This window comes from Anopheles funestus, chromosome 2RL (genome assembly GCF_943734845.2).
Source record: "Anopheles funestus chromosome 2RL, idAnoFuneDA-416_04, whole genome shotgun sequence".
Classification (NCBI taxonomy): Eukaryota; Metazoa; Arthropoda; class Insecta; order Diptera; family Culicidae; genus Anopheles; species Anopheles funestus.
The window spans coordinates 43,613,403-43,638,803 of NC_064598.1; the positions used below are offsets into that span (position 1 = coordinate 43,613,403).

At 43.8% G+C, this 25,401-nt stretch overlaps 1 protein-coding gene across 4 annotated transcripts; it reads right to left on the reverse strand.

Moving 5' to 3' along the window:
• Nucleotides 1-5: 5 nt before the first annotated feature.
• Nucleotides 6-25,401, reverse strand: LOC125760542 (autophagy-related protein 2 homolog A). 4 transcript variants are annotated; one of them, XM_049420751.1, is made up of 10 exons: nt 25,049-25,401; nt 23,190-24,455; nt 7,887-8,271; nt 7,190-7,292; nt 4,557-7,115; nt 4,270-4,490; nt 818-4,198; nt 583-737; nt 364-510; nt 6-284 (listed from the first exon to the last, which is right to left on the reverse strand). In XM_049420751.1, the coding sequence occupies exons 2-10, from the start codon at nt 23,355-23,357 to the stop codon at nt 54-56; spliced, it is 7,350 nt and encodes a 2,449-aa protein (XP_049276708.1). In that variant the 5' UTR covers nt 23,358-24,455; nt 25,049-25,401; the 3' UTR covers nt 6-53. The 4 variants fall into 4 exon arrangements, with proteins under 4 accessions (XP_049276708.1, XP_049276709.1, XP_049276710.1 ...); XM_049420752.1 differs by lacking the exon at nt 25,049-25,401 and adding an exon at nt 24,668-24,777; XM_049420753.1 differs by lacking the exons at nt 23,190-24,455; nt 25,049-25,401 and adding an exon at nt 15,852-16,634.

Consider the following 25,401-nt stretch of genomic DNA (forward strand, 5'->3'; position numbering starts at 1 on the left):
AAAAAACCGTTCTCTTATCTCCCCCACAAAACACGATAGCATCATTCACAGCATTACTCCACATCGTCCTTATACTTTTCACGCGCTTCAGCACGTGCATCCGGTACGAGCTGATTTTTCACACCACCGAGCACGTTGCTCGTGGCTTGTGTGGCCAACACTATTGGCTGCACCACGATCGGGGGTATTTGGCGCATTACCGCACCAACGGCACCCGTGTAACCTTTCTGATCATGCTCGAGGGCAGTGATCTCCACTAGATTGTGTGCCGTCTCCGTGATTCCCTGTGAATAGACGATGCCACAAATAGATTATTACGCTCTCGATCCCGTTTGTATGCGATTCGCTTGGATGGGTACTTACCTCTCGTACTATCTGTATGGCGTTGGACATGCCCTCGCGAATATCTTGCGGTGGATGTAGACGCTTCCGTTTGCCCTTGCGATTGCCCCTACCGCGGCGGATCGATGGTCCGGGCGAAATCATATCGTAGGCCGTTTCGGCCGTAATCTACAAAAAAAAACACAATAAATTAATTATGCGTCCTTTTCAAAATTACGCAGGCTTGCATCGTTACATTACCTGCAGAAGGTGTATGATTCGGGTGGTTATCTCCAATGCTGCCAGTGCCGTTCGGGCCGTAAAGCTTTGTGCTCCACGTTGCAATCCACGAACGATTCGGCCATCCTTTTGATACTGCTCGATCGGCAACCAGAACAAATCCCAAATGCCTTGCACTGAAAGATGTAAAATAAACAATGCAGTGTGTTAACTTTATCTCCCTCATAAAATGGTCGTACAAACAAACTCTACTTACAAAGCTGCACCAGCGAGTACATTGGTCCAAAACCACCGATAATCTTCGGTAGCTGATGTTTCTTTATATCCTGCAACCATTCTTGCAGCAGGAAGTTCAACAACCTATCCACACCGAGCAACCCGTGACGGTAGGAGATCTTTTTGAGCCGAATTTCCGAACACTGCAGCTGGCCGAGCCCCATCAACAAACCGGCCAGCGAACCGTGTGACAGCTCCATCCGCTTCCCGTGATAATCGATGCGAATCGGTACGTCCGGGCTGAAGATCACATTGCGGAAGTAAATCGGAGCCGAATCGCCTGCCTCACTATATGCAGTGCCTTCCTGGGTGTCCTTTAGCTTTTCCTCTTCCTCTATGAGCAGCATTAAATTCTCCGACACCATCTTTTTCGCCTGCAGTTCCTGTACCGCATCCGGGATGGATTCTACCGTCATTACCGGTGGCTGATGGGCCGGTGTCGCTGTCTGCGAGCCACGGCCCCCGGTTGGTCCTGCGGCTGGCAGATTTGCATCGTTAATATCACCCCCACCACCGAGCTGGTTGAAATAGTTGATCAAAAACAATAGCGAGTCTTGATCGATGTTGAGCCGTATCGGTAGTATGGAAACACGCAGACAACATTCCTGTGCCGACAGTGCCGGATTGGGGCGCATGTGTAGCGCCTTGATAACCACCATATGATTCGTGCTCTGCTTGCTCGTTGGACGGCTGGGTAGTTTCGGGTGGTATAGAAATTTCTTTATATTCGACACGGCCAGCCCGTCGACGATTTCCAACTCGTTGATCAACAGCACCTGCCGGGAGGCTTCCTTCGTGTTGGAGGGGTACGTTTCGTGCGAAAACTGTACCTTGCTGATGTGAATTTCCATCGTCACATCGTGCTTACGATCCGGGCCACCGCGCGTTTTCCACGTTAGCTTTGCCAGCGCTGCATTGGTCGGCCCTCCAAAGCTCACCGAAGGTGAACCCTTCGAGTAGCTTACACCCGATTTGTACGCTTCCGACATCGGCAAAGCGGTGGGCAAATGAACGGTACCGACTGTGGTGGGTACGGTTGTTTGTTTTTCCGATTTGCTCACCACTCCAACCGCCATCGGTTGCTTCGCCTTACGACGTCGATCCTCCTTCGTGAGAAAATCACGACCACCGTAAATGTGCCACGTTACCGTCATCTCACAGATGGTGTACCGTTCGACAGCGCTCGGGAAATCTTCCGGCGCTTTTAGCAGGTCTGGCTTTCCGCTTGGTATGCTGAAATGATTGTCCACAATGCGAATGGGATCTTCCGATACAGGCACCTCCTGATTGTGTGAATCATCCCGATGGGGACGCTCTTCATCGGCGATGATACAAAAATCATCATCCGTATCGGAGCTGATTTTACGCTGCGCGAAATGAGACCCACCGCTGCTGACGTTCGATTCCACCCGATGTTGGTTCAGCTTGTTCACGTCACCGAGTTCCTTCGTTACCTGTGGTAGTGCCTCAACACCCGTATCATCATCATCATCATCTCCTATGCCATAATTGATCGGATGCTGCCCGAGTACCGATCGCTCAAAGTTCATTAGCTCGCGCATATTCACACTGGCATTATCGTCATCCACGTCAGCTCCGGTAAGGTGTGTGGTTGTATGGTGCTCATGCTGCCGCAAATAGTGATCATCATCATGGTAGGATGACGGTATGCTTGAACCATCATCGATACTTAGCGAATCATCATCCGAACCGAATCGTCGCTTATTACTATTGCTGTCCGACACGATCGTTCCACCGCTGGGATCCTTTTCGTCCTTCGTTCGGCGCTGTCGTTCGTCGGGGAAGAAAAACATTTCCACTCCAGCACCACCACCAAGCAACGCATCATCCCCTGTTCCGTCGCCACTTGAGGTGCTTTCAATGTACAAACTTTCTTCCATTGCATCGGCCATAAGTGTGTTAACGTGTTGTTGCTGCTTCGGCGTCACAACCGGCCCGCTAGCGCTGGATGGTGGACGTACCGGTAGCAATTCACCCTCCGATTCACCACCCATCGGCAACCCTTGCATACCACCGACGTCTTTCTGTTCTAGAGCACCACTTCCACTGATCGCAGTGTCCGATCCACCCGCTAACGATATTCCACCGCCACTCGTCGAAATGTCCGCACCGGCATCACCCTCCGGTAACAGAAGATCACCTTCGGCCGCTAGATATCCGATCAACTGTGCCAGTGCACGAGCAGAATCGGCACACGTTCGTACGTGAACATCGTTGATGGCAGTGCGCAAATCAAACTTTGGGAATTTCACCGTCACCCGTTCATTGAGCATCAGTGAAATCTCGAACAGTCCTACCTCCAGCACGCATACCAATTCGTTCGACGGTAGCACGGTGATCTTGCTACTATTGTGTGCCACCTGATGTCCGCTACTGGATGAATCTTTTCCACCGCTTGCAGTGATTGAAATTTGTTGCGGCGCAAGGCTTAGTGTCACGTCTTCGGCGATAAAGTTCAACGTAAGACCGCTGCTCGTTGTCGTGATGTTGCTGCTAATCATGAAGGACCCTACCGTGATGACGGCCCGGTAAGGGAAGTACAGCGGCCGATAATCAATTGCACAATCCCACAGATGAAGATGCATTTCGGTAACTACGCCAAGCGGAACATATCCCTGCACAGGGTAATCGACCACATCCAACATATCGAGCAGCTGCGTAAGCCATGCGTGCTGCTGCAACGTGGAATGGTGCCGCAATGTAGTCAACTGTATACCGGCCGCCAGCCGAATGCGTTTGATCGCCAAATCCGGTACGGATTTAATCTGTATCGCAAGTGAAAGCATCTCCCGATTCGCGCAACCACGCTGCTCGTGTAGGGTTAAACTTTTCGGTGTCGGATACAGCGTGCTCTGCAAGTACGATGGCAGCACACTGTTGATCAAACGCAGCGGTGGATTGTTGCTGGGTGTCGGAATCAGTCCACAATGGTAGAATTCGGCCGACTTTGCCTGGATGCATAGGTAACCCAAGTTCGTATTGCCGTGGAATCCGCTCACGGAGAATATATAACCCGAACTCAATCGAATCACAAACTCTCCAAACTGTCCCGGAATGACGTGCTTCTGAGCGTCACGAACCGGTGCAAACATCGTTAGCACGCCTTGGCCTATATTCAAACGGAATGCTACGCTATTTGCATCACGATCAACGCCACTAGCAGCCAGTGCCAGTTTGCCACCGTGCGATGAACTTCGGTGCGAATGAGAGGAGGATTTTCGCCCAGTACCAGCAGCACCGCCACTATCAGGGTTGCCGAGGCGTGTACGATCATACACCGAGTAGAAAATACCATCCGAATCGGACTCTGATTCCGAATTTGTTGCGGACGAGCTGGAATCTAAAGGTGGAGCAAAAGAACACAAGAAATTTAGAATAGAATCACAAATCCTTTATCTATCCACTGCTTACCCAATTGAATACCGCTTTGGCACATTGTGTAGGGCATGTATATCGAGTCCATCATGCCCATGCCGGCGAGACTAATTTCTGGCTCACGGAACGAAACTCGAGCCGTATGCTGTGCATTCAGTTGCGCTTCAGCTGCAGCCGTCGCCGAAGGTGCACTAGGTTCCCACAGCAACAGATCCGTACTGATGCGATTGTAGATAACTTCATACAAATGTTTCGATCTAGATTGTGAAAGGAAATCAATAGATTAGCGCAGACACTTATATCGCACCAGTAAAAATACTCACTTTAGCTGCAAGCTAACAACGGGAAGATCCACGCGAATTTGCAATTTCGCACGTTTCATCGCACACGAACAAAACGTATTCATTTCGTCCGTGTCACCTGGTAGGGTGAGCGTTTCCGGTGTATCCGAAACACCCGACGCGGATGTCTTCGAGTGCGGTGTATCACTTTCCCGACACACCCGTTTAGCACTGAACGGTGTGTCTTCCTTACAGCGTCCAGTGGTGACACCGAAACTTTCACCCGAAGTTGGATCACTATCGCTCTCCTCGTAATTGCGATGTCCGGAGCCCGCTTTCGGTGCGTACGATTTAGCAGCACCCGCAGTACAGCTGGTGCCCTTATCGGTGGCACAGTGTGCGGGTTCTTCTAGTGCTTTCTGTAACGAACATTCACTCGGGATCTCGATTATTATACGCGGATATTCAACCGCCGGAACCTGCCCGGGAGCAGCATTCTCTTGCATCACAGTTTTGCCTATATTTACACCACCGACACCGCCCGAACTGTTTGCGGTTCCTTTCGGTTCCGCTTCGTAGTAAAACAGTTTGATTTCGTTCGCCGAAATGTCATACACAGGATGCGGACTTAGGGCAATTCCTGTGCGCACCTGTTCCAACTTCAGTAGTAGAAAATCCGGCCGAATGTTACGCCGCCACCAAGGTACACGCTGGGGATCGTGAATTGGTCGCAGATCCGGTATTGGAAAACGCAACCGGAAGTCCACGGCTAGCGATTCTAGTTGTAGGTCAGTTTTTGCTTCCAGCTTAGAGCGGCCAGCTGCTGGACCGCTTGGCGATGGTACGGCTGCCGAGGCGCTACCCGTATTATGATAGTATGACGTGAAAGGCGCTTGGTAAAGCAGCGAACTCAATCGATCCAGAATGGTAATGTCAAACTCGGTCAGAAACGGTGCCATCATGACGTGTATTTTCGTGCGGGGAGGCGAAAACCGTTTACCGCTCGTGCCCCGTAAAGCGTTGCAGCTCTGTTCGAAAGTTATGCTTATTTCGGGCCGTTTGGGTAACGAGCTACCGGAACTGTTAGGCCGTTGTTCGCGATAAAACTCCACTAGGGGAACGGATATTTCCAGCAGTACCTCGCGCAGATCGGCTCGAGCGATTGAAATCGAAAACCGTAACAATGATCCACATCGATTCCGTTGTTCATCACCTTCGAGAATAAGTGGAGCAAGAAGTAACCGTAGATGGCTACAGTCACAACCACTGTCCAGAACTAGTCCAGCATTACTAATGTCATTAGCACCGAGCCCGAGTCCCAAGTTGCCGATGGAACGGAAGAACCGATCGGCCTTTGTTTGCAGCTGCTGTACGCTCGCTTCCGAAAGCGGTGACTCCACCGTACCAAGCTGACTACTTTCCAGCAGTATATCTTCATGCAGCAGAACCAACGCGACAGCCGCCACGCGTACGTTGAACTTGGATATGTCCGCATTTGCATCCGGATCGATCATGCGTCTACGGCTGGCTGCCGATGTTGCTGTCGTTCTTGAGGCTGTACTGTTCGACGTGAACGAGCTGGTCATGGAACTGGTCGATGATATGATTGATTCGGAGTAGTCTTCACCGCCCTCTTCATCCCGGTATGCATCGCGCTGCAAAAATTCGGCCTGCTCCTCGATCATCGTCTGCATCGGATCGGCTAGCGACCAGCCCTGATTAATGCCGATTCCACCGCCCATACGTGTCATGTTTTGTTGGAACTCCATTTCGGTGGTCGAAGTTGCTTCATGCCGTCTACCAGCGGCTGCTTTCATCTCCCGTACTGTTGGCCGTGGCGGTGGTTCTTCGTTGCCACCCAGAAAACTATCACAAACCACTACTAGCGAATGTAACTGGCGCGGTGTCAGAAATAGTTGGATCGAACCAACGGACAACTCCAGCTCCACGTTTGGACCGGGCAAATTATCTGCCTGTTTCATCTTCAGTCGGATCTCCTGCTTCGAAGTGATCTTACCGACAATGATCTCCCCAGACCGGTACATTCGCATACCCGACTCGCCCAATTCGTCGTCACTTTCTGCATCTTCCTCTTCGCTAGGATCCGTTTCACGATCCGTACCGCTACTGTTGCTACGTCTATAAAACTCTGCACCACGGCTGTTTGGGCTACTATTATCACATGTGTTGCTATAGCTAAAGTATCCGTCCCCATCGATGCCACCGGTGCCACCAGTCAGTAGATTCGGCGGTGAACCACCACCGTCCGACATGTGTGAGATCGTGCTGCGGAACTGTTCGCTGTCTATCATACTTTCCCCATACGCTGGTACGGTCGGTTCCGCATCCGTCGTACGCTGTTGATGGCGGCGCGTACGCGGATTGTCTATCCGAAACTCTTCCGTGTAGAATGTGATGCCTTCGATCGTTATATGATGAGTGGCGTGTGTCGCTATTAGGAACGATTTTTGTTGCTGTTGCTGATGTCTACTTCCACCGGTGATGGTGTGATCTGACACATCCGAACCGGATGATGATGAGGTGGATGCTTTCGGGCTACGGTCAGGTGGATCATTACCAGCTTCATTCTGGTAATCGATACTGGGGGAAAGAGTTTAAAAAAAGCGATTAATCAAATGTTAGGAAATGTTTTTTTAAATTATTATTCAGCTTACCTTTTGATTTTCACTATCACAGCAACACCCCGGTCTCCTTCAGGTGACAAATATTCTATTCTAATTTCGCTGTCATAAAGTTTTGCCTTAATCCTATTTAGCACTGTGAATTGAAGAGACCAAAAGAATCATACAATATTAATTTGTGCCCGTAATACGTTGATTTTAATTACTATCATTAAATGGACATTAAATTGCCAATAATTACTATAACAGCTAAAGAAAGCCGCCTAATCTACGTTTATATATGTTGAGTGCGCGAAATGTTTGCTGCATCGTATACAAACGCACACGAGGGGCATGATTGAGATAACGTAAATAAAAAACAACGTAACAATATGTTATACAAAATCGTATCACACTCAATCCCCAAGAACTTTCAAACGTATCGTTTTTGAAGCACACTAACACGTCACGGTCTTACACACAAAGGCAAAAGGTAAGCAGCGCGCGTCCAATCTAATCATCAGTGACTTTGCCCGTTGCGCACCGTAAATTAGGTCAAACCGATGGCTGTTACTTCTTCTGCGCAACGTTGTCGTGTGTTTCCCGAACAAAGTTTGGACAGCAAGGTGTTGTCCAACATTCTAGCTAGCTGTTTAACCGTAACCTTGGCCCTAAATAATTTAATTTCCTATTTATAGCAAAGAAAAAGGAAAAATAAAATCGTCTTCATTTCCATACTCGAACTACTTACCGTTGTCAATGATTTGTGCGAAGTTTTCTAGCCCTTCCATGGCACTCGCGGGTAATTGTTGGCCAGATACGGAAACGCTGACACCCCGGCCATGACCACCGTGTGTGGAATGACAGTCCGCTATGCTGCCACCGGTGCTTTCCCGTTCGAGATATTCCTGTGCTAGCTGCATCGAGCTGGACATTGACGACCACATGGATTCCAGCATCGAGGTACCATCGGTTGGTCGTGCCTTCGGTCGCAAGCTTATCGTTAGATTCGACACCTCGATAGAGCTGTCCTTGGCGAGCAGTGAATCGTACGGTACGTTTACCGTCACCGAGCCAATGTGGCCACCCGTTACCTCGATGCCCCATCCTTGCCCTTCGCACAGTTCATTTAGAGCCTGTAAAAGAATAGAAGCGAAAGATAAGCGACTTTATGTACGTGGGACGTTACGTTGAATAAATGAGTTCAGGACCAACAAAATTTGAACTTGTATACATAGATTTCAGACCCTGAACAGTCCACTACGCCCAAGGATACGCACGTCCATGGGTCAATCACCGCAAACATACGCGGCCAAGTCGATCTTCAAGCTAAACTTGGAATAGCAGAAAAGCAACTCATTTCACCCACCACCACGTGAAGATGTTTTCACGCTTCACATTTTGAAGTGTTTCAAATGTTCGAAATGGAACCAAATGTTGTTCCGCGTTCCATTCGCGTCTCTGGCTCAGGGTCATTGCAGAGGCACAGCATTATAACCGGACTCTGTGTATATGCTATACCCGTAGGACTCTTCTACGGCAAGAGAAACTGTCTGTTTGCGAGCGAGTTGTTTTGTGATATGAGACGTATTTTTTTTCTTATTTCTAATCTTCTGTACTGTAAGCGTAACGGTGTGTGCGATGATTCCGGATCAGCGACACAACACATCGGTTATGAGTAGGACCTGAACACTTCCATATCACGTGAAGGGAAAGCAGAGCAATTCTTCTCCTTTGCCACACTTTTACAATCTCGACCGACACTACTAGCACAGCACAAGTGAGGCGGCTGGCGTTTTGTTTGAATAGCGCATTTTAACACCCTGTCGTTATTACGCCACGTGGTCCGTGCGTGCTTCGATCGACAGCGGGATGAATTCACTGTGATGAATGCGTTGCTTCAAACCGTGCTTAATGCAAACAGATGCGAAGCATTAACCAAGTCGCTGAGCTTGTGCTGGAGTGTGTAGTGGTGTGACATGAAATGTGTGGCGCAGTCGTTTGGGTTGCCTTCGAGTGCTTTAGAGATATAAAAATGCTTCTCCTTTATTTACATATGGTCCAAGAGAACTTGGTTAATAATGCTGTCAATAATACTCCGGAACTTCAACAAAACCTGATGTCAAACCTTTGTGGCCTTGGTTCTGTCATTTCAATATACAATTCAATACAGCGAAATAATCTTTTCCGTGTATGAGAAAAGAACACAGTCCAGGTGAGATTCGAACCCTAACCGAATATGTTGTTAAGTTCACTGCCTTTACCGCCTACTCTAATTAACAGACTCGCATTTCGGATTGCAAATTTCGCTTTTGTTCGACAACATTAGAATTTAAGCTGAAGGGAATGATTTAGAATCTTATTTCTCATACCCTTAATTAGACACTACAATCTCACATTTATGTGTAAATTGCTATCAAGAGCGAAAAAAGTGACAAGTTGAAGCTTTAGGACCATATTTTTGCTTACTAAACATAAATCAACGTGAGACAACACACTGGTAAACGTTTGTATAATGCTTGTCCACACTAGACGAAATAATCTTTCCCCACCCATTACAAGCAAGTGTGCGTGGCAGTATTCTAGCTTCCGATTACAATGTATCTACCAGACGTAACACAGATGCTTTTAACTGAGCAAATGGAACGAACCTACCCTGTAAGGTACGGGTCATTCCCACTTGATACTTGGAAGCCAAGAAAATTAAGTGCCCCATGTCGTTCTACAGGCCGCGCTTGCGTTAACGATGCAGACGATCCAGCACTTTGGATCATTGAAGTTTGCTGCGCCGTTGTATAAAGCGCAAACGGAAACAATAGGTTGTGTATTTATCACGCCCTTTAGATCACGTTTTTTTATGTTGTGCCAGCTGGAGTATGTATCGGTGGTACTTGAAAACAATGTTACTAATCGTTAGCTTTCGTTGATGCTCATGATGGTTGTACTCTGGAACAATATTCCGCCGCCATCACTTCTGACCAATCATCCACTCACACCATCGATCACTTGTGATCGAAATATTAGCAGCAGGGTGTGATAGTGTACACTTTTATGCAACATATTGAAATCTATTTGTACTGCAAACTAACAACCAATCAAACAAATAATGCAGCACAAAACAAAAAAAAAACAAATCAAACCTTTAATCAACCCTAGCAGGAAACTGACGAACTGACCCCACCCTAGATTGGCGCAAACCAACAATAAAATGCAATAACTCCGCTGCTAAGCACACGTGCCAGAACGGGGGACGGCAGGGTGGGAATGAAGGGGGGAGCAAAGACGAGGTGGATAGGCAAGTGGAAACCCGTGGCATATTAATCACCAACCATTACATACACTTCTGCCATGTGTTTGCATAATTTCAATGTCTTCCTCTGCATTTCATCCAGCGCGACCAGGCTCTACACTAAGTGGCGTCTTTTTGGCATTATGAATATAAATTCTGCCCCACCGGATTGAGGACATTGGAGATTTTGATAGGTCTTCTGTTACATGTGTATGTGTAAGTGTGCGTGCGTGCTAAACACCAGCAAATCATGCAACACACAAATAGACGAATCGAGTTGTCACGACACGACCGCACAAAACCAGAAGTATCGGAGTAAGTTTTTATTAGATGGCAGGGTTAAAAAAGGTGGATTGTTGCGTCTTGTGCATAATAATGAAATTTCCTTAGCAAATCAGAATGGTCAGAGCAAACGCAAGCAAAAATGCAGAATAACAAGTGAAACCGATCGATTGTGCAAATCGATTTAGAATTCACACATTTTTCGACTTCAAATCAACTTCCTCCATTATCGCGCGTATGTGATTGTTTTTCCGAAATGAAATCAAAATGTGTATAAATAAAGAATTTAGTGTTTACTAAAATTTTTGTCAAAACTCAAAACGGGTGACTTTCATTTGGACAAAAAATCACCAATGTTTTTTACTGTCGATATTTGTTTGTTTGGAAACGGCGCTTTCTATCGTCGTTTCGCAATGACATAGCTATTGGGCAAGGTCAGTTGTGTGGTGGTACGATGTGCCAATTTTTGTTTTCCTTCTACGATTTTTTTTGTTGCCAAAACTCGCAAAAAAATCTCCCAAAATCGGTCTCCTACCCGCTCCATGTTTGTTCGCTTTTGGAGAAGGAATTTGAAGGAAGATGTATTTGCCAAATGGTAACCATACAGATAGAGCTCTGGTTGAGCTAAGAAAACGAAGCTAGTAAACAACGGTGTGCCTTTAAACTGCCTTTTCCATTGCCGGTGCCCGAACCAGACCGCAAAACGAAACCGGGCACCGGACGGTTTTAGTTAGGTTTGTGTTTAGTCATGTTTGGAAAATGCAGTTGCGTGCATACGACACACAATTGCTTCGTTTTGTTTCAAGGTTAATGTCGACACGCAAATTTTGCGTTGACGGTTGGGGCCAGAAGTACCTTTTCACACACTTCCACCGATGGGGTGACCCATAATGCAGCAGCAGAAAAAATTAACCCTCTTGTTGTCAATTCGCTTTAAGAGACCGATAATGCATCGCCAATCCATTGCAGCAATGTTATTACATCCATCGTAGAGGAAGTGTAGCAAACTGGCCCATAAATCAGTAACCGCGTAAGCGTACACTCACAAACAATATTTTTTTTTAAACACACCAATAATCCACCTTTCGCAACACAACAAGCGCACCCCGGCGGAACATCGCTCTTTTGTGGTGCGAACAAAAATTTGCGTCGCAATCGAGAACGACGACGTTGGCTTCCAACGGCTCGGTTCCGCGCGCACGTTCTCCGTTGTTGTAGCGCGCTTACAAGGTTTTGTCGTTCCATTTTTGGATTGCCCGCAAAGAACCGGACCGAGCAGTCCGCGTTACTAGCCGCGGTTCACTCACACATCGGTCCGGGGGCCATCGTGCCACACAACAACAACAACACTACCATTGGCTGCATGTAGTAAGCGGAGCTATACCACACGAGCCAGGTTCAAGGAGCTCGGAAGAAGATGTCGATTTGTGCGACGCCATCCAAACATGGTGCTCCTCTCAAGCCGTTCCCCCGTCAGGGTGGGAACCCACGGTAACGGCTGTTTCTCGGCAATCAGCTGTTAATGAAGCGCACGCGCTTACGTATATGCTTCAGTATGTGTATGGCGAGTAGACGCGTACGATCGTGATCGCGCATAGCGGCCAACCTTCAACTTGGTGTCTGCCGAGTTTGCATGTTTGAGCAGCATCAGGAAACCTTTAGTCCAACTCCAAACATGGTATTAATCCGGTAGGCAACTTCTTCTACTTCTTGTTGTGTGATCTTGAACTTGAAAGGAAAGAAAAAGATGATAATATGGTTGGGACTTGAACTTTCTTAAAACCGTATTCCACTGTCATCTTTTACTACCATTTATACTTAACATGATCTTTTAGCACGAACATGAACAAATTGTTGCCACCTTTTTTCCCCGGGTTGCAGTTAGCACGGACACGATCTAAGTACAACGGTACAGCTGCTATTTATCTTGACCTTTGTTGTATCGGCCATCGAAAGCTAGCGGTCGGAAGTAGACAACAGCAGTATAGAGATACTAAAAAAACATGTACTTAGAAAAACGAGCTCTCCATATACTGGTGGTTGAACGACAAGCTTTGTGACTCATTATTTATCGTAGAAACATATAGCATAGTACACCATCTACAGAGTTACACCCATTGAAGGGAGAAAAGACAAGACCCATTCTACCCTGGTATGATCAGCACATTAATCGATTATTGCACTTCCAGACTGGGCGATAAAATCCTCACCGGCTGCAAGATTTGTTACGGAGCCACACAATACAGCACCGCTAGGGAAGTGAAAGCTTCCAATAAAAGGAAGTCTGTGATTAGTTTTCTTTCTCCCAAGCTCTCTCTATCCTTGAGTTGTGCTCATAAAGGCTTGGGTGAGGTACAGCTTCCACATAGCCTCGTATGAAAGCATTTCCTTTCTAAGACAGTTTCGGTCCCAACGTTTCCCCAAGGGCCTTGCTATTGTTGGTCACTAGAGCTGGAGTAATCGTAACCACAGCAATCGTGGCGTCAAGTGAATGCCAGCTGTTGGCACCATTTTGTCTGCGTTTGGGAGGCAAACATGCCTTTTTGGTGACGGCGAATGACAATCGTCGTTGAAGGTGTCAATAGTGTGCAGATACAACGCCCAGTGGACACTTCGTAGTTGAGAGAGAATTGCACAAAAAATGCAAAACAATTTTATCAACAACTTAACGACTCAATTTACTCCCGTCCTATCTAATGAAGAAAAAGTATACCTATTAAAATACGATATAAGGGAGGAATTTTATTAGACATATATTGAATTAAGTTTTTTTTTGGTTTCAATATATCATGATCAGGATTTATCCTGAGGATAACAATTGATATCACTTGCAACATGAAACTTAGAACCGTATTACGGTTGTCAAACATCAACGGTCTCAAACGAAATTTCATGTCCTCCAACGACCCTGACTGGTTGAGCTATTGGAAGCAGACACATCCATGAACAGAAAAAATAAGGATAACCTGCAGCTAGAAGAAGAAAGAAAAGAATTTAATACGAGTCATCCTTCCATTTGCAATCAAGCAAGTTGTCTACAAATATTCAAGCATATGAAATCTTCAAACATTCACAGGATATTTTACAAATTATTCTACAATTTTGCAGCAATTGAAATTGAATAGAATAACATAGCATAATAGCCAAGGTAGTTTTGTAGACATTTATGTATTCTATTTGAATATAATCCTTAATCTTTACCTTCCTAACTTAACAAAAGTGTTGATTAAAGATATTTAGTCTGGTAATTTTAATGTCCCTTAAACTATTTTCTCCAATTTAACAAATACAAGCCTTCGTTTTGATACACTTGAATCAAATAGAAAGCTCTCACGCTTGTCAATTGGGTAAACCAATCCAATCTATGGTTTTGTCAGACGTTTAAGTACCATAATACGGAACACATAATTGCTCCCAACATTTACACGGCGGTAGATATTCTACTCTCAAGCCGTCTTGATACTAGCGACTATGATTGTTAGTGACACGCGAACACAAGCCAAAAGCGTCCCCATAATATTAAAATCCCACCGTACGGGACAGTGTGGCAGTATCTCTCCATGGGGTTTACAAACTCCTTACACACTTAGAAATATTTCACGACTTCTGTTAAATAAACTGCCGAAATTCATCGGCTCTTTCATGTTTTGCTGATATGTCAGCTGAATATTTGCCTTTGCCGAAAATAAGTTCTATTAACAACTGAAATATCAGTTAAATATATATTTTAACCGATACTCGGCAACACTGCATGCCGAGCACATACGTTAACACAGCTGTCACCGAGCTGATACGTCAAAATAACCGAGATATCGGCTTTATCATTAAGGCTGGTGGCACAGCTCCATCGCTCCGATTTTTTCGCATGGTCCTGTCAAAATTTTGTATGGGATATGACAGATCTCAAAAGCTTCCGATTTTATCGGAAGGTTGAAACAAAAATTTTTGTTTCCATCGGAAGGTACCTTCCGATTTTATTTGTCAAACTGAACTCGCTCGTACAAAACTCTCAAATGATTCTTTTTCTCGAAATGACAATGGCAAATGTTTACTTTTATTGTAAATAAACCATTAACCATGGCAAACGTGCGTTTGGACGAAGAAAATCCATCAAAACCATAGTGAAATCGTGCGGAAAAATCGGAAGAGCTGTGCCATACCTTGCGATTCGCATATGCGAAAAAGCGGAGCGATGGAGCTGTGCCACCAGCCTAAGGCTGGTGTCATTGCTCGGTCGTATACGATTTTATCGTACGACCAAATTGCAAGGGGTGTCATTGCTCGTACGATTTGGTCGTACGATTTTTTTTTGAATTGGCAGTTAAAACAATTTGTTTACATGAACGCCGAGAAAATAACACCTATTTCGCGTTTATACAAGCGAGTTCAACTTGTTGCAAGCGACCGTGCAACCAAATCAAAATCATTTGATTTGGTCGTACGACCAAATTGGCCTTGCAACCTTATCTGTCAAATCCCATACATTTGCCTTGCAACTAGTCGTATACGACCGAGCAATGACACCAGCCTAAGTTAGCCGAGGCTCGGTTTACTATCTGTCATTGAAACAAACAGGTTTTGGAGTAATATTGTGGTGTAAAGTTAAAAGTGAAAAAAATAAGCGAAAATGGATGATCTTCTGAACGTTTTGCAGCAAGATGATGTAAGAATATAAAACATTTTTAGTAGTTATGTTTGAATGACAAGTTTTTTTCATTTCAGTTTACGGTACCTGATCTAATTTGCTTCTTCGGCCGGGAACAAGTGAAGAGCTTGAACAAATGCACACATACGGTAATAGCACTTTCATACGGATAAAGTGTTTTATGGTTGTATGGTACCGAAATGTCGATCGACATATAACCATTTTAAGTCATTAAAAAGGCACATAATACAGCAACAATCAATTTTTATGCAAATAAAAGCACTGAAAATCAAAAATGATTGTTTTTATTTTTTGCCGAAATCTCAGTTTGCTCTAACCGAAAATCTCGGCTAAACGTAAACGTCAAAACAAACTGTCATTTTTATTTTTTAACCGAGATTTCGGTAACAGAAATTTAACCGAGATCATTGCCGAGATCTCGGTTGTTCAGATCTCGGCAATAATTAACCGAGATTCGGCTAAATTTTTTAAGAGTGTACATTGCACTTCACACTGGATGGATGAATTGGTGGCGATGATAACGTCTCCAAGCTCCAAGGAGCGCACATGGTGGTAGGTTCGTCTCGTCCACACTACACTTGCGTGGCAAATTGTTGACTGCCACTGTCAATGTTGCTGCCGATTGCCCTTTCGCATCTGCACTACCGAAGTAGGGTAGTAGGGTAGGGTTTGGAGTCAACCCGTATCACTTCCAGACGATTGGCTTTCGGAGGGCTTTTGTTAGTAAACAGTTGGCTGGACAAGTGTGTGACGATGCAACTCGTCAGCATTATAAATATTGAGCGATGTTGGCAAATTTCAATTCAAAGATTTTTTGCAGACTTTGTACTATTTCCACTATACATATTTAAAAAGAAAAGATCGCCCTACTGATAGGGTAACATTCGAAATGAATTTAAATAATTTTTCACCCGAAATGATTCGTTTTGTCAGGACGGTGATGCGGATGGACACGAAATTAAATTGATTTAGCATCTGTCATTAAACTGGTAATGAATTTGACCCCCTTTCCCGGTAGTGAATCGTTCCAAAGGGGCACATATCTGTGTGATTGTGACAGCCAGTGACAGACAGACATGATGAGTCCATGATGCAGGCTATTGCGCGGATTTTGATGCTGCATAGCACCAATATTGTCATTGATTGATTGTAACGTTCACGCTTCAACTAATAAGATGCATTTTGTCTTTCGCACTAAATAGAACTACCGAAGTTGCAGTCTTTTTGATTGAAAAGCTTAATTTTCATTACATTAATGTTTTGGATTAAACAATCTTTTTTGAATATTTATTATTTTATATGATTCTCTCTTTCCAGCTCTTAAAAATTGCTTAAAACTAATGAAAAATGCTCAAAAAGCTTATTAGTTCTAGTGTTAAAAAATGCAGTCCAAATTTGTGAACAAAATTCAAACAAATTTCATATTCATTTCAAACCCGGTTTCCGGTCGCAGTCTGCTTATTATATGAGCGGAATTACGAAATTAAAATGCATCCTGCTATGGTGCAACAATAGCCAAGACTCATTTATTAATGGTTTGCGAGTTTCTTGTTTATTTTTATATAAATTTCGTAGTACATCACACCAATTCCTTTGTTTGCTTATGTACGTAACACACACACACACATATACAGGGGGAAAATTGTTTTCTTTGGAGTTGGGAAAAAATGCGCAGAGCATGCACTTCTGACTGCGATGCGCTTCATCTTTGGCCATGGATGCTCTTTTCCGACATTACCATCGTATTACTGCTACTCTGGAGCCAAAGTATGGGAGGAAGAACAATCGAGAGACAGAGAGGTACAACTAACAAAGAGCTCCCCCCGCGAAAGGGCAAATGAAGCTAGCGGAAATAATCGCAACTTTGACGAGTTTTTTTTTTTGGTGTGGCACTTATGAGTCATGGCATTAAAGATATCATAAAGTTGATATACAGCTGTTGTTCTTACGCATATTTATAATTGATTTTGGTTTATTTTTTAAACATTTTTTTATTTAAAAAAAACCCCATTTGTAGAGTGTCGTGGAGGTGTATAAATCGTGCCAACAGCTTTGAACATGGCGTTTTTTTTGTGGAGAAGCTCTCTTCCAAAACAAAGACTCCTTGAGACGCGTGAATGTGATAAAGAAAGCAAAAAAAAAAACCTATCGATGCATGACGCTAGATGGTGTTGCGGAGGTTGAAAGGTACGCAGCAGCAGTTCTCGCGATTGCTTGCGGAACCGATGAGCATTTGTGTGGCACATCCAGACACGATCAGCAGACGACGGCAACGACCGATGTATACAGACTAGACAGGGGCGACTTTTCTTGATAGGTCGAAAGCACGGCGATGATTATCAATCGTGCGACGCGCGCACGGAAGCGCGAAAGGGCGAGTAGACAACAAGGATGTAAAGCAAACGTTTGCTAAAATTCACCATCCAAACAACCCGAATGAAGGAAATCTCGTCACTGGATGAATGGGCTCCACACGGACGAACGTCGTGAGGGACAAAGAAAATGAAAGGAATGTGTAAATCGAAACGAGAGCAACGCGCGGGAAGTTTAGAAGGGTGGAAAGTCCAGACTTCCTTTTCAGGACCTCCCTCTCTTTTGCAGTGCTTCTCTACTCCCAACTTTGATGTTTGGTGGATTGGAAGCGTTCAATTCTACACCGGAACTGAGGACGAACGAAGAAGGAAAGCTCGGTGTGATGTAGGAAAAGACATATTGGAAACACCTGAACTCACTTGACCTTTAGCAACTTGACGAATGGGATGAATTTATTGCTGGTGTTTGAATTGAATATCCTCATTTTGGGGGGACTCTGAGATTTATTCTCGATGGAAACAAAAATATTAAACCAAAACTTAAGCTTCACACTTCTCTTATTACAAACAGCAAAAACGTTCAGATTTAAAGTACCACGAGGCAAGAAAGCAATCAGCTGGCATCAGCGAAACAAACGCTCACTGGCTTGGCACGATTGTGCCTGTTTGGTGCGAATGATCAAACCAGTAATTTTGTGAGTGAGATCAGCATCAACTATCGCAAGCAAACTTCAAATCATATTCATCAACGCCACATACTCCCTCCTTTCAGAGATTGGTTCGAGGATTGGAGGTGGAGGAGAAGATCTTTGAACCGGTTTCGATCAACCAACTGGTTAACTTGGGGTGTGTTGGTCGTTGATTTAGTTCTTTTGCACAAAGTGGTGAAAAAAAAGCATCAGCATTTGACATGGTGGAAAGCGAGCAGTTTGTTTAGCAGCCTGACAAATCGTTTGCGAGTGTTGTTCCGCCACATTTGTACAAAAATGACTCACACAGCTAAAGCTCACCAATTGCTAACGGTGTAAACAAACGCATTAACCACACAGACCATACAGGGATGATGCGTAAGCGATTATTTTGAGTTTTGAGAGATACTAAGTGTGTGTTTGTTGACATTTAAAAAAGATTAAAGCAATAAAACTGTTTAAACAATTTATATGTAATAATTTAATTAATGATATAGGGTGGGTTACCAATTTCCGAAAAACGTTTGTCAAAATTAAACTAATGCGTTTTTGCTATTAATTTTTATGTTATTATCGCTATATAAATTCTACTCGTGCAGTAACGCAGCGTTACTGCAGTGTTGGTATAGTTGTGTTTCTAAGCCCGTGTTGTAAAACTTTAATTTGCCCAATATGAAAGCTCAATCAACAAACCCTGCATGTTCACTAGGATTGGTTTCGTTTTTTGGTTGTTGTACAGGATTTAAGCCTACTTCAACTTATCGAAATGTGAATGGATTATACAAAACGATGTTTTACGGTAGGACGAGGCTAAATATTTCGTAGTAGGCTGGCTCAACAAATGGTACAAGTGGTACGGTTTCCAGATGTTGGCCAAGTGAAAATAAGCAAAAGTTGAAGAAAGCAAAATTAATTACATTTTAACAGCAGAGCATTAGTTTGAAGCAATTCCTCGAAGATTTGTCATTTTTTAATTGCTGAGCGGGAATTGCTGAATGGTAGCGGCGCGGGTTTGTACACCACAGAACGGGCGATCAAATCCCTTCCGGGCTAAACTTCCGTACGCAGGACAGACTGTCTCGCCACGGGTTAATAAAGCCAAGGAAAGTTAGCAATGGCTGGCCATGACCTCTTCAAGTTGTAGTGAATTTAAAAAAAGAAGGAGAGTAAATGGTGATGCCCATCCAGGAGAAAAGGAATAGCTGGTGAAGATGGTGATAATATTGCCCGGGCCACCGTACCGTATATTGACCACTGTAAATTTTGAAAAACAGTGAAAACATCCATTAATATACTGCGCTAAACTAATCTTATTTGCTGTCGGTAAGATTTTTCAATTTACTTAATATAAAAATATTTCTATTCGAAAATATTTCTTTTCCGTGGTCGATCTTACAATGGCACATCATGAAACCAAGACGAAAAAAACCCGAAGTGCGTCTTAAACGGAATTTTCTAAGCCCTCCATCAACATCTTCAATGTTTGGATTTTCCCTATTTTGGCGATTGTAGCAGAACTATTGTAAAGAAATTCTGACGGAGCCAAGACAGTAAATTCGAAATTTTAGATGGTTGAAAAGAAGCAATTAAAAGCCACGATGGCCGGGCTGACATTGGCCTTGACCAACTTTGAAATCCTGAAAACGAACGAATTCTCATATCGGATATTAGGAGTTCGCGGTGAAGGGTAAGGAATCATTCGATTTGATGAAAAATTGTTTTACAGGATATTTTTCCTTTTGGTTGTAGCAGATGAAATTCACCTAATGTTCGAAGCAAATTGGCATGTTCAGTCTGTAAGGCTGGATTTAACTGTAAGTAGCGTAGTATCGCCAATGTAAGCCGTAATTATATCAGAACATTTTCAGCATGATAAAAAAAAACTTCTACCAGATGTGACGAAAACTCCATAGAACATACCTCGGCATTACGTAGATCTGTTGTGTAGGCATGTAACCGGGCCTATTAACTAGTAAGGTGTAAATTCTGATCAGGTATAATGTAATAACAATGTAAAACAAAGCAGTGAAACAAATTCCAAAAGGAAACATAATGGACATTTTCGTTTAATCAAAAGATATCTAATATTTGAAGGATATTCTAAACCGTTTCCAGTTATGTTCTAGAGGTGTAAAAAATACCACCAAACATACAAGCAATTAAAACAATGCAGGAAGCGTTGAAGCAAAAAATGCTTCTGCCCTCGGAAGGTAACGTAGAACATCATCGCAAGCGGTGCTTTTGATGGAAAACAAACTATGCAAAAAAAAAAGCTAACCCGTTCAACTACGGAAACGCAAGAAAAACAAAGCTTTACGCATGATAAACGGTCGCGAGCGTACCCATCAAGCGCGCTTATCTTAAAAAGGAATGGGGAAAAAACACACACACGCACCACCAGTTGCGTAGTCCGAAATGAACGGCCCAATCATTGAAGCGTTTCATCTTAAAATGTATGTGTGTGTACCCCCCAACGATGATGGACCGGTGCGTAGGTTGTTGCATGGCTTTTTGCTAGCAAAAGCAACGTGTGTAGGCCGCCATAAATGTGTATGGATGTAAAATTGATTAACGACATGCTTTAAAGTTTAACAATTCTTCCTCATATTTGCCTGATATTTCTTTGGGGCAATCATAACTTATCGATAGGTTAGTTGCGGGCCACCTCTTTTGCTTTAAGGCGCATGAATTTGACCATTACGCTCTGACGTACGAAGGGGCGCTGCTCTCCCATATTCGCATTAACCTTTCTGTACACCGCGCGTACTTAAAATTTTACAGAAACGGAAGAATTTAACGGCGCCATCGGGGAACGCGGGTAACGCGCAATTGATTCTCGTTGGAAACACACCTCCCTCGGCGAAATCTTAACAGCAACCATTCAACAACAACAACAACACCATTCGCCTACTACTACACCCAAAACCAAGCGCAATACTGTCCGGTGCACCGGCTGCTGTGACCATAATAACGGCTACATCTTTCCACCGAATCAAAACAAAACTTCTCAATCTGGTGCTGCTGCGTGTTGTGGGGTTTGTTCAACGTACAGATTGCAGGAGAAACAATTACTTATACCATCAGCATCCACGACAAACTCATCTTCAAACAAGGCAAGGTGCACTCGGGAACCGCGTGACGAAAGATGTCGCATCGTCTCTGTCTGGGTATGTTGGTTTGGGGGGATACCTACTACTTTGCATGACACGTTCCTACTACCGCCAGCACTATTTATAGCCACTTTTCCTTCCACCAATAACTCGACTTGAATTTATACTTCCCCATGCATCAAACTGACCGCTGATCGTCACCGGTTCCCGGGTTTGGCTACTGACTGGCGCACAATTTCTATAGGACAACTCTAAAATTATAATATCATACATCGTTAGACAGGGGTGGAACTGTTTTTGCAATCACGGAATGTATTTCATTCCCATTCTACAGCTCAATCCCTGTTGCAATTTCTCCAATGGATTAGAATCGGATCGTACATATTAGAATTACATATGGGCGACGCAATAACAAGAGCCCGAGTGGAGTTAAAATATCATGAGGAGGTGGTTTCTATCGAATAGTTTGATTAGCTGTATGCAAAATTAAAATCAAAACTGATAAAGAACCTTTAAACAGTGTAAAATATGTTCAATTATTCTCATAAACATAGCAATATGCTTCAAATGAAACATCAATTTTTGGTAAAATTTCATCAAAATAAGCATGAGATGGATCTTTCGAGGCGAAGGATTAAATTCAAACTGTCAACGAGCCGGATGCGACTCGCGAAAAGCGCTTTGCCGACCACTGATCTATTTGCGATTCGCAAAATGATCTTTTGTTGCCATGGTAACAGAAGTATTAACGAATTTCATAAAAAAAAATCTCAAATACACAAACACTAAAACAGATCTACTCGTTTGTTTTGTATTCGTGTGATATGTCAAACTTTTAATAAAAGTTTAATTGTTCATATGCAAGAAAGATTCTAAAATTGATAGTAAAACGCATGCAACGCGTTTTTGACAAATAAAATAAAAAAATGTTAAAAATAACATTAAGTTAAATTTTTACAGCTATAAACAAGAGTAAATGCTACAAGTCTCTGGACATAAACAATATGACATTCGTCACACAGTCACCGGAACACCATAAAGAGTCGCAGTTGCTTACGCAAAAGTAATAACAAAATCGACAAAACACAACGCAATTGCAAAATGACCAGCCAATCCTGGATTGATAGCTGAGGCAAGGTAAAGTTGCAGTTAAGTGTGCTTACTACGATGTTTGTTGTTCTGCAGCTGGAACTTATTTATCTGTTATTGCATTTGTGTTTTTCTTATTTCGTCTGCTGCAAATATCCACGACGCTAAAGTTTTAATGATGATTTGATTGAATTTTTCAACTCCTTCGGGAAACTCCATGATCCATGCTTGCAATCACACGTTTTGATTATCGCTCGGCACCCATTTGTTTCTAGGTCAGCAGGGGATCTTTTCGTCCAGATTCCTATTGTTGTTTTCGTATTACTTTAATAGAGCCCCCAACCAGACACCTAAATCCCTCTCGCGATAAGGCACGTTTACGTCTGTCGCTACACTATTCACCATTTCATCGACATTTACTTGCTGTTTGATAAAAGAGAAACGGCGAAAGATTGCTTTGTTCGATAGTGGAGACACTGGCAATTATCAATTTGATACTACACGCCGACAATCGATAACGTTCCCCGATCGCAACGATCCGTGAAATGGCACGCAGTCTACAATTGACATTTGCATCATTAATTAAACATGAATGCCAAACCCTGCACCGTTCTTACCTGGCAGTAAAGTGTGACGTTGTGCACGGTTCCGGTACCATTGTAGAAGTCGACGTTCAGCTGATCGAGCGTCAGCTTCTCCTCCAGAAACCGGCCCAAATAGCGCTGGAGCAGAAAGCGGCAGATCTTCTTCTTGATCACGTCCGACCATGGCGCATACCAGGGCATGATGACGCAGGATGCTTGTCCGTGGCTGATTGCAACAGTACCGGCTATCGGATGACGGAAATACGATCGAGTATTGATCGAATGCTGGGTGTTGCTGCCGGAAACCGCGAAACACACACCGTGCTTGTGTTGTAGAACGATTCGTCACTACACCCGTGTGTTTCGGTTACACGTTAGAACACGTTTGCCAGCCTCACTTTTGGTGTGGTGTTGTGTCGTTATCGGCTGGTAGGCCAATTATCCACCTTTTACTTAGGTGTACGCACCACTTGACGGTTGATAAGCTCTGCAGCGCTTTACACGATTTTACCCGTTCTCTAGTGTATGATGCTTGTTTCACTAAACAACAATTCCGTCACACTGCTTAATATAACAACTTAAATAAAGTACACCACCGTACACAGATGTTTTGCAACAAAGAAAACAAACGTTCACCACCACAAACCAAGAAACAAGGGGGTGAATACTTGTATGAACACTTCTCGAGATGCGATCTCTTCTTCTTTGCCGTTGCTTAGCGATAGTTTTCCTTCTTCGATATCGCGTTAGTTTTACATCCAGCAAACGGATCACTTTTGCCTGAAGGTTTATATGGCGCTGTTTATTGGTCTTTTAAATTTTATAACGAGGAAAACTTTCGAGATTAACCCCGTATCCCGTATCGGATCAGCAGCCGTTGACGATGGTTTAATACAACAAGGTCTGTTCCCAACGGCTGGCTACTGTGATCTGCGATGCTGTTTAATGCTGCTGCCTGGTGCTGGTGCGAGTGGTGGTTTCTGCATGTGTTTGTACCTTTGGTTCTCTTCCGTTTCGTTCTCACTCTTTCCAACCTGGAGCCAAGGGATCGTTTGTTCTCTCTTTCGCACGTTCGCTATGTATTGCGATTTCTTTGTTCACGCTCGCAGCACCCGCGCACCACACACAACGTTACGTTCTTCTTTCTCTTCCTACCAGCTGTTCACTCTAAACAACAGCACCATGCGCGATCTGTCAAAATTTACACGGGCAATAATAGCGTGTGTATATTTCTGCAGCGAATACGGCGCTCCACGCAAAAGCAGTCGAAAACTGTATTGTTTTGTTTAGAGCATAGGCCTGTTAAAAAAATGAGAGGAAAAAAACAAACATTGTGTATAATGTTTCGATATCATTATTGGAACACGCATTTAGTGTTCGAATTACTATCGAAAAGAAAATAGATAGGTAGATTCAAAGATAAGTTTCCTTTCTAAATAAATATAAGGCAAGAGATAGCAACAACAAAAAATCTAACACTATTTCACTTTTGATACAGGAATTACACGCACTTCAAGTTCCGGACACCCTTTCCCTTCACGAACAGCACACAACCTCATCAACACTATTTCAACACACAACGGTTTGTGCAGCACTGCTGCTGCTGCGGCTGCTAGTGTGCGTGAGATCGCACACTAGCTGGTTTCGTCGTAGTTTCTGTTTCTTTCGTTTCGATGAAAACAACCCCGTCGCAGCATTTACCCATTCCGTCTATACATACAAAACGGATGGAATGGCCCCCAGGAAGAATGCGGAGACTACTTTGTTTGATTTTAAAACTGCTGTCCAGCAAATTTCCGTTTTTTTCTGCTTTGTCTTCTACATCATTCACTAAAAGCAATACACATTTCCGTTTTGTTGTTTTATCCTTTTGCAGGGATCTTTAATCTTACCTTCGGAAGTTCCACCACAAAGCACCACCATATCACTTTTTCACTGTTTACTCACACCTCTGTCGAAATGCATTTGCGTCTCACTATCGACCACCTCCGCCTTGCGGATCTTGCGAGGGCTCGTCGTGAGTTATTAAACTTATTATTTACGTAATTAGTGAAATGTGCATTGATTTGCAAAACATTTAAACCGCTACAGTTGCGTCGATTTAACTTGTTTCTTTTCTGCCCTTTACTTTGTCGCGATTTGCCATCGAGACTGGCAAATCACACTTTTTGCGTTGTTTCTTTTTATGCGAATGGTTCAATGCTGCGTTTTTCTGCGAACTGGCTTTGTTTACCACACGAGTCTA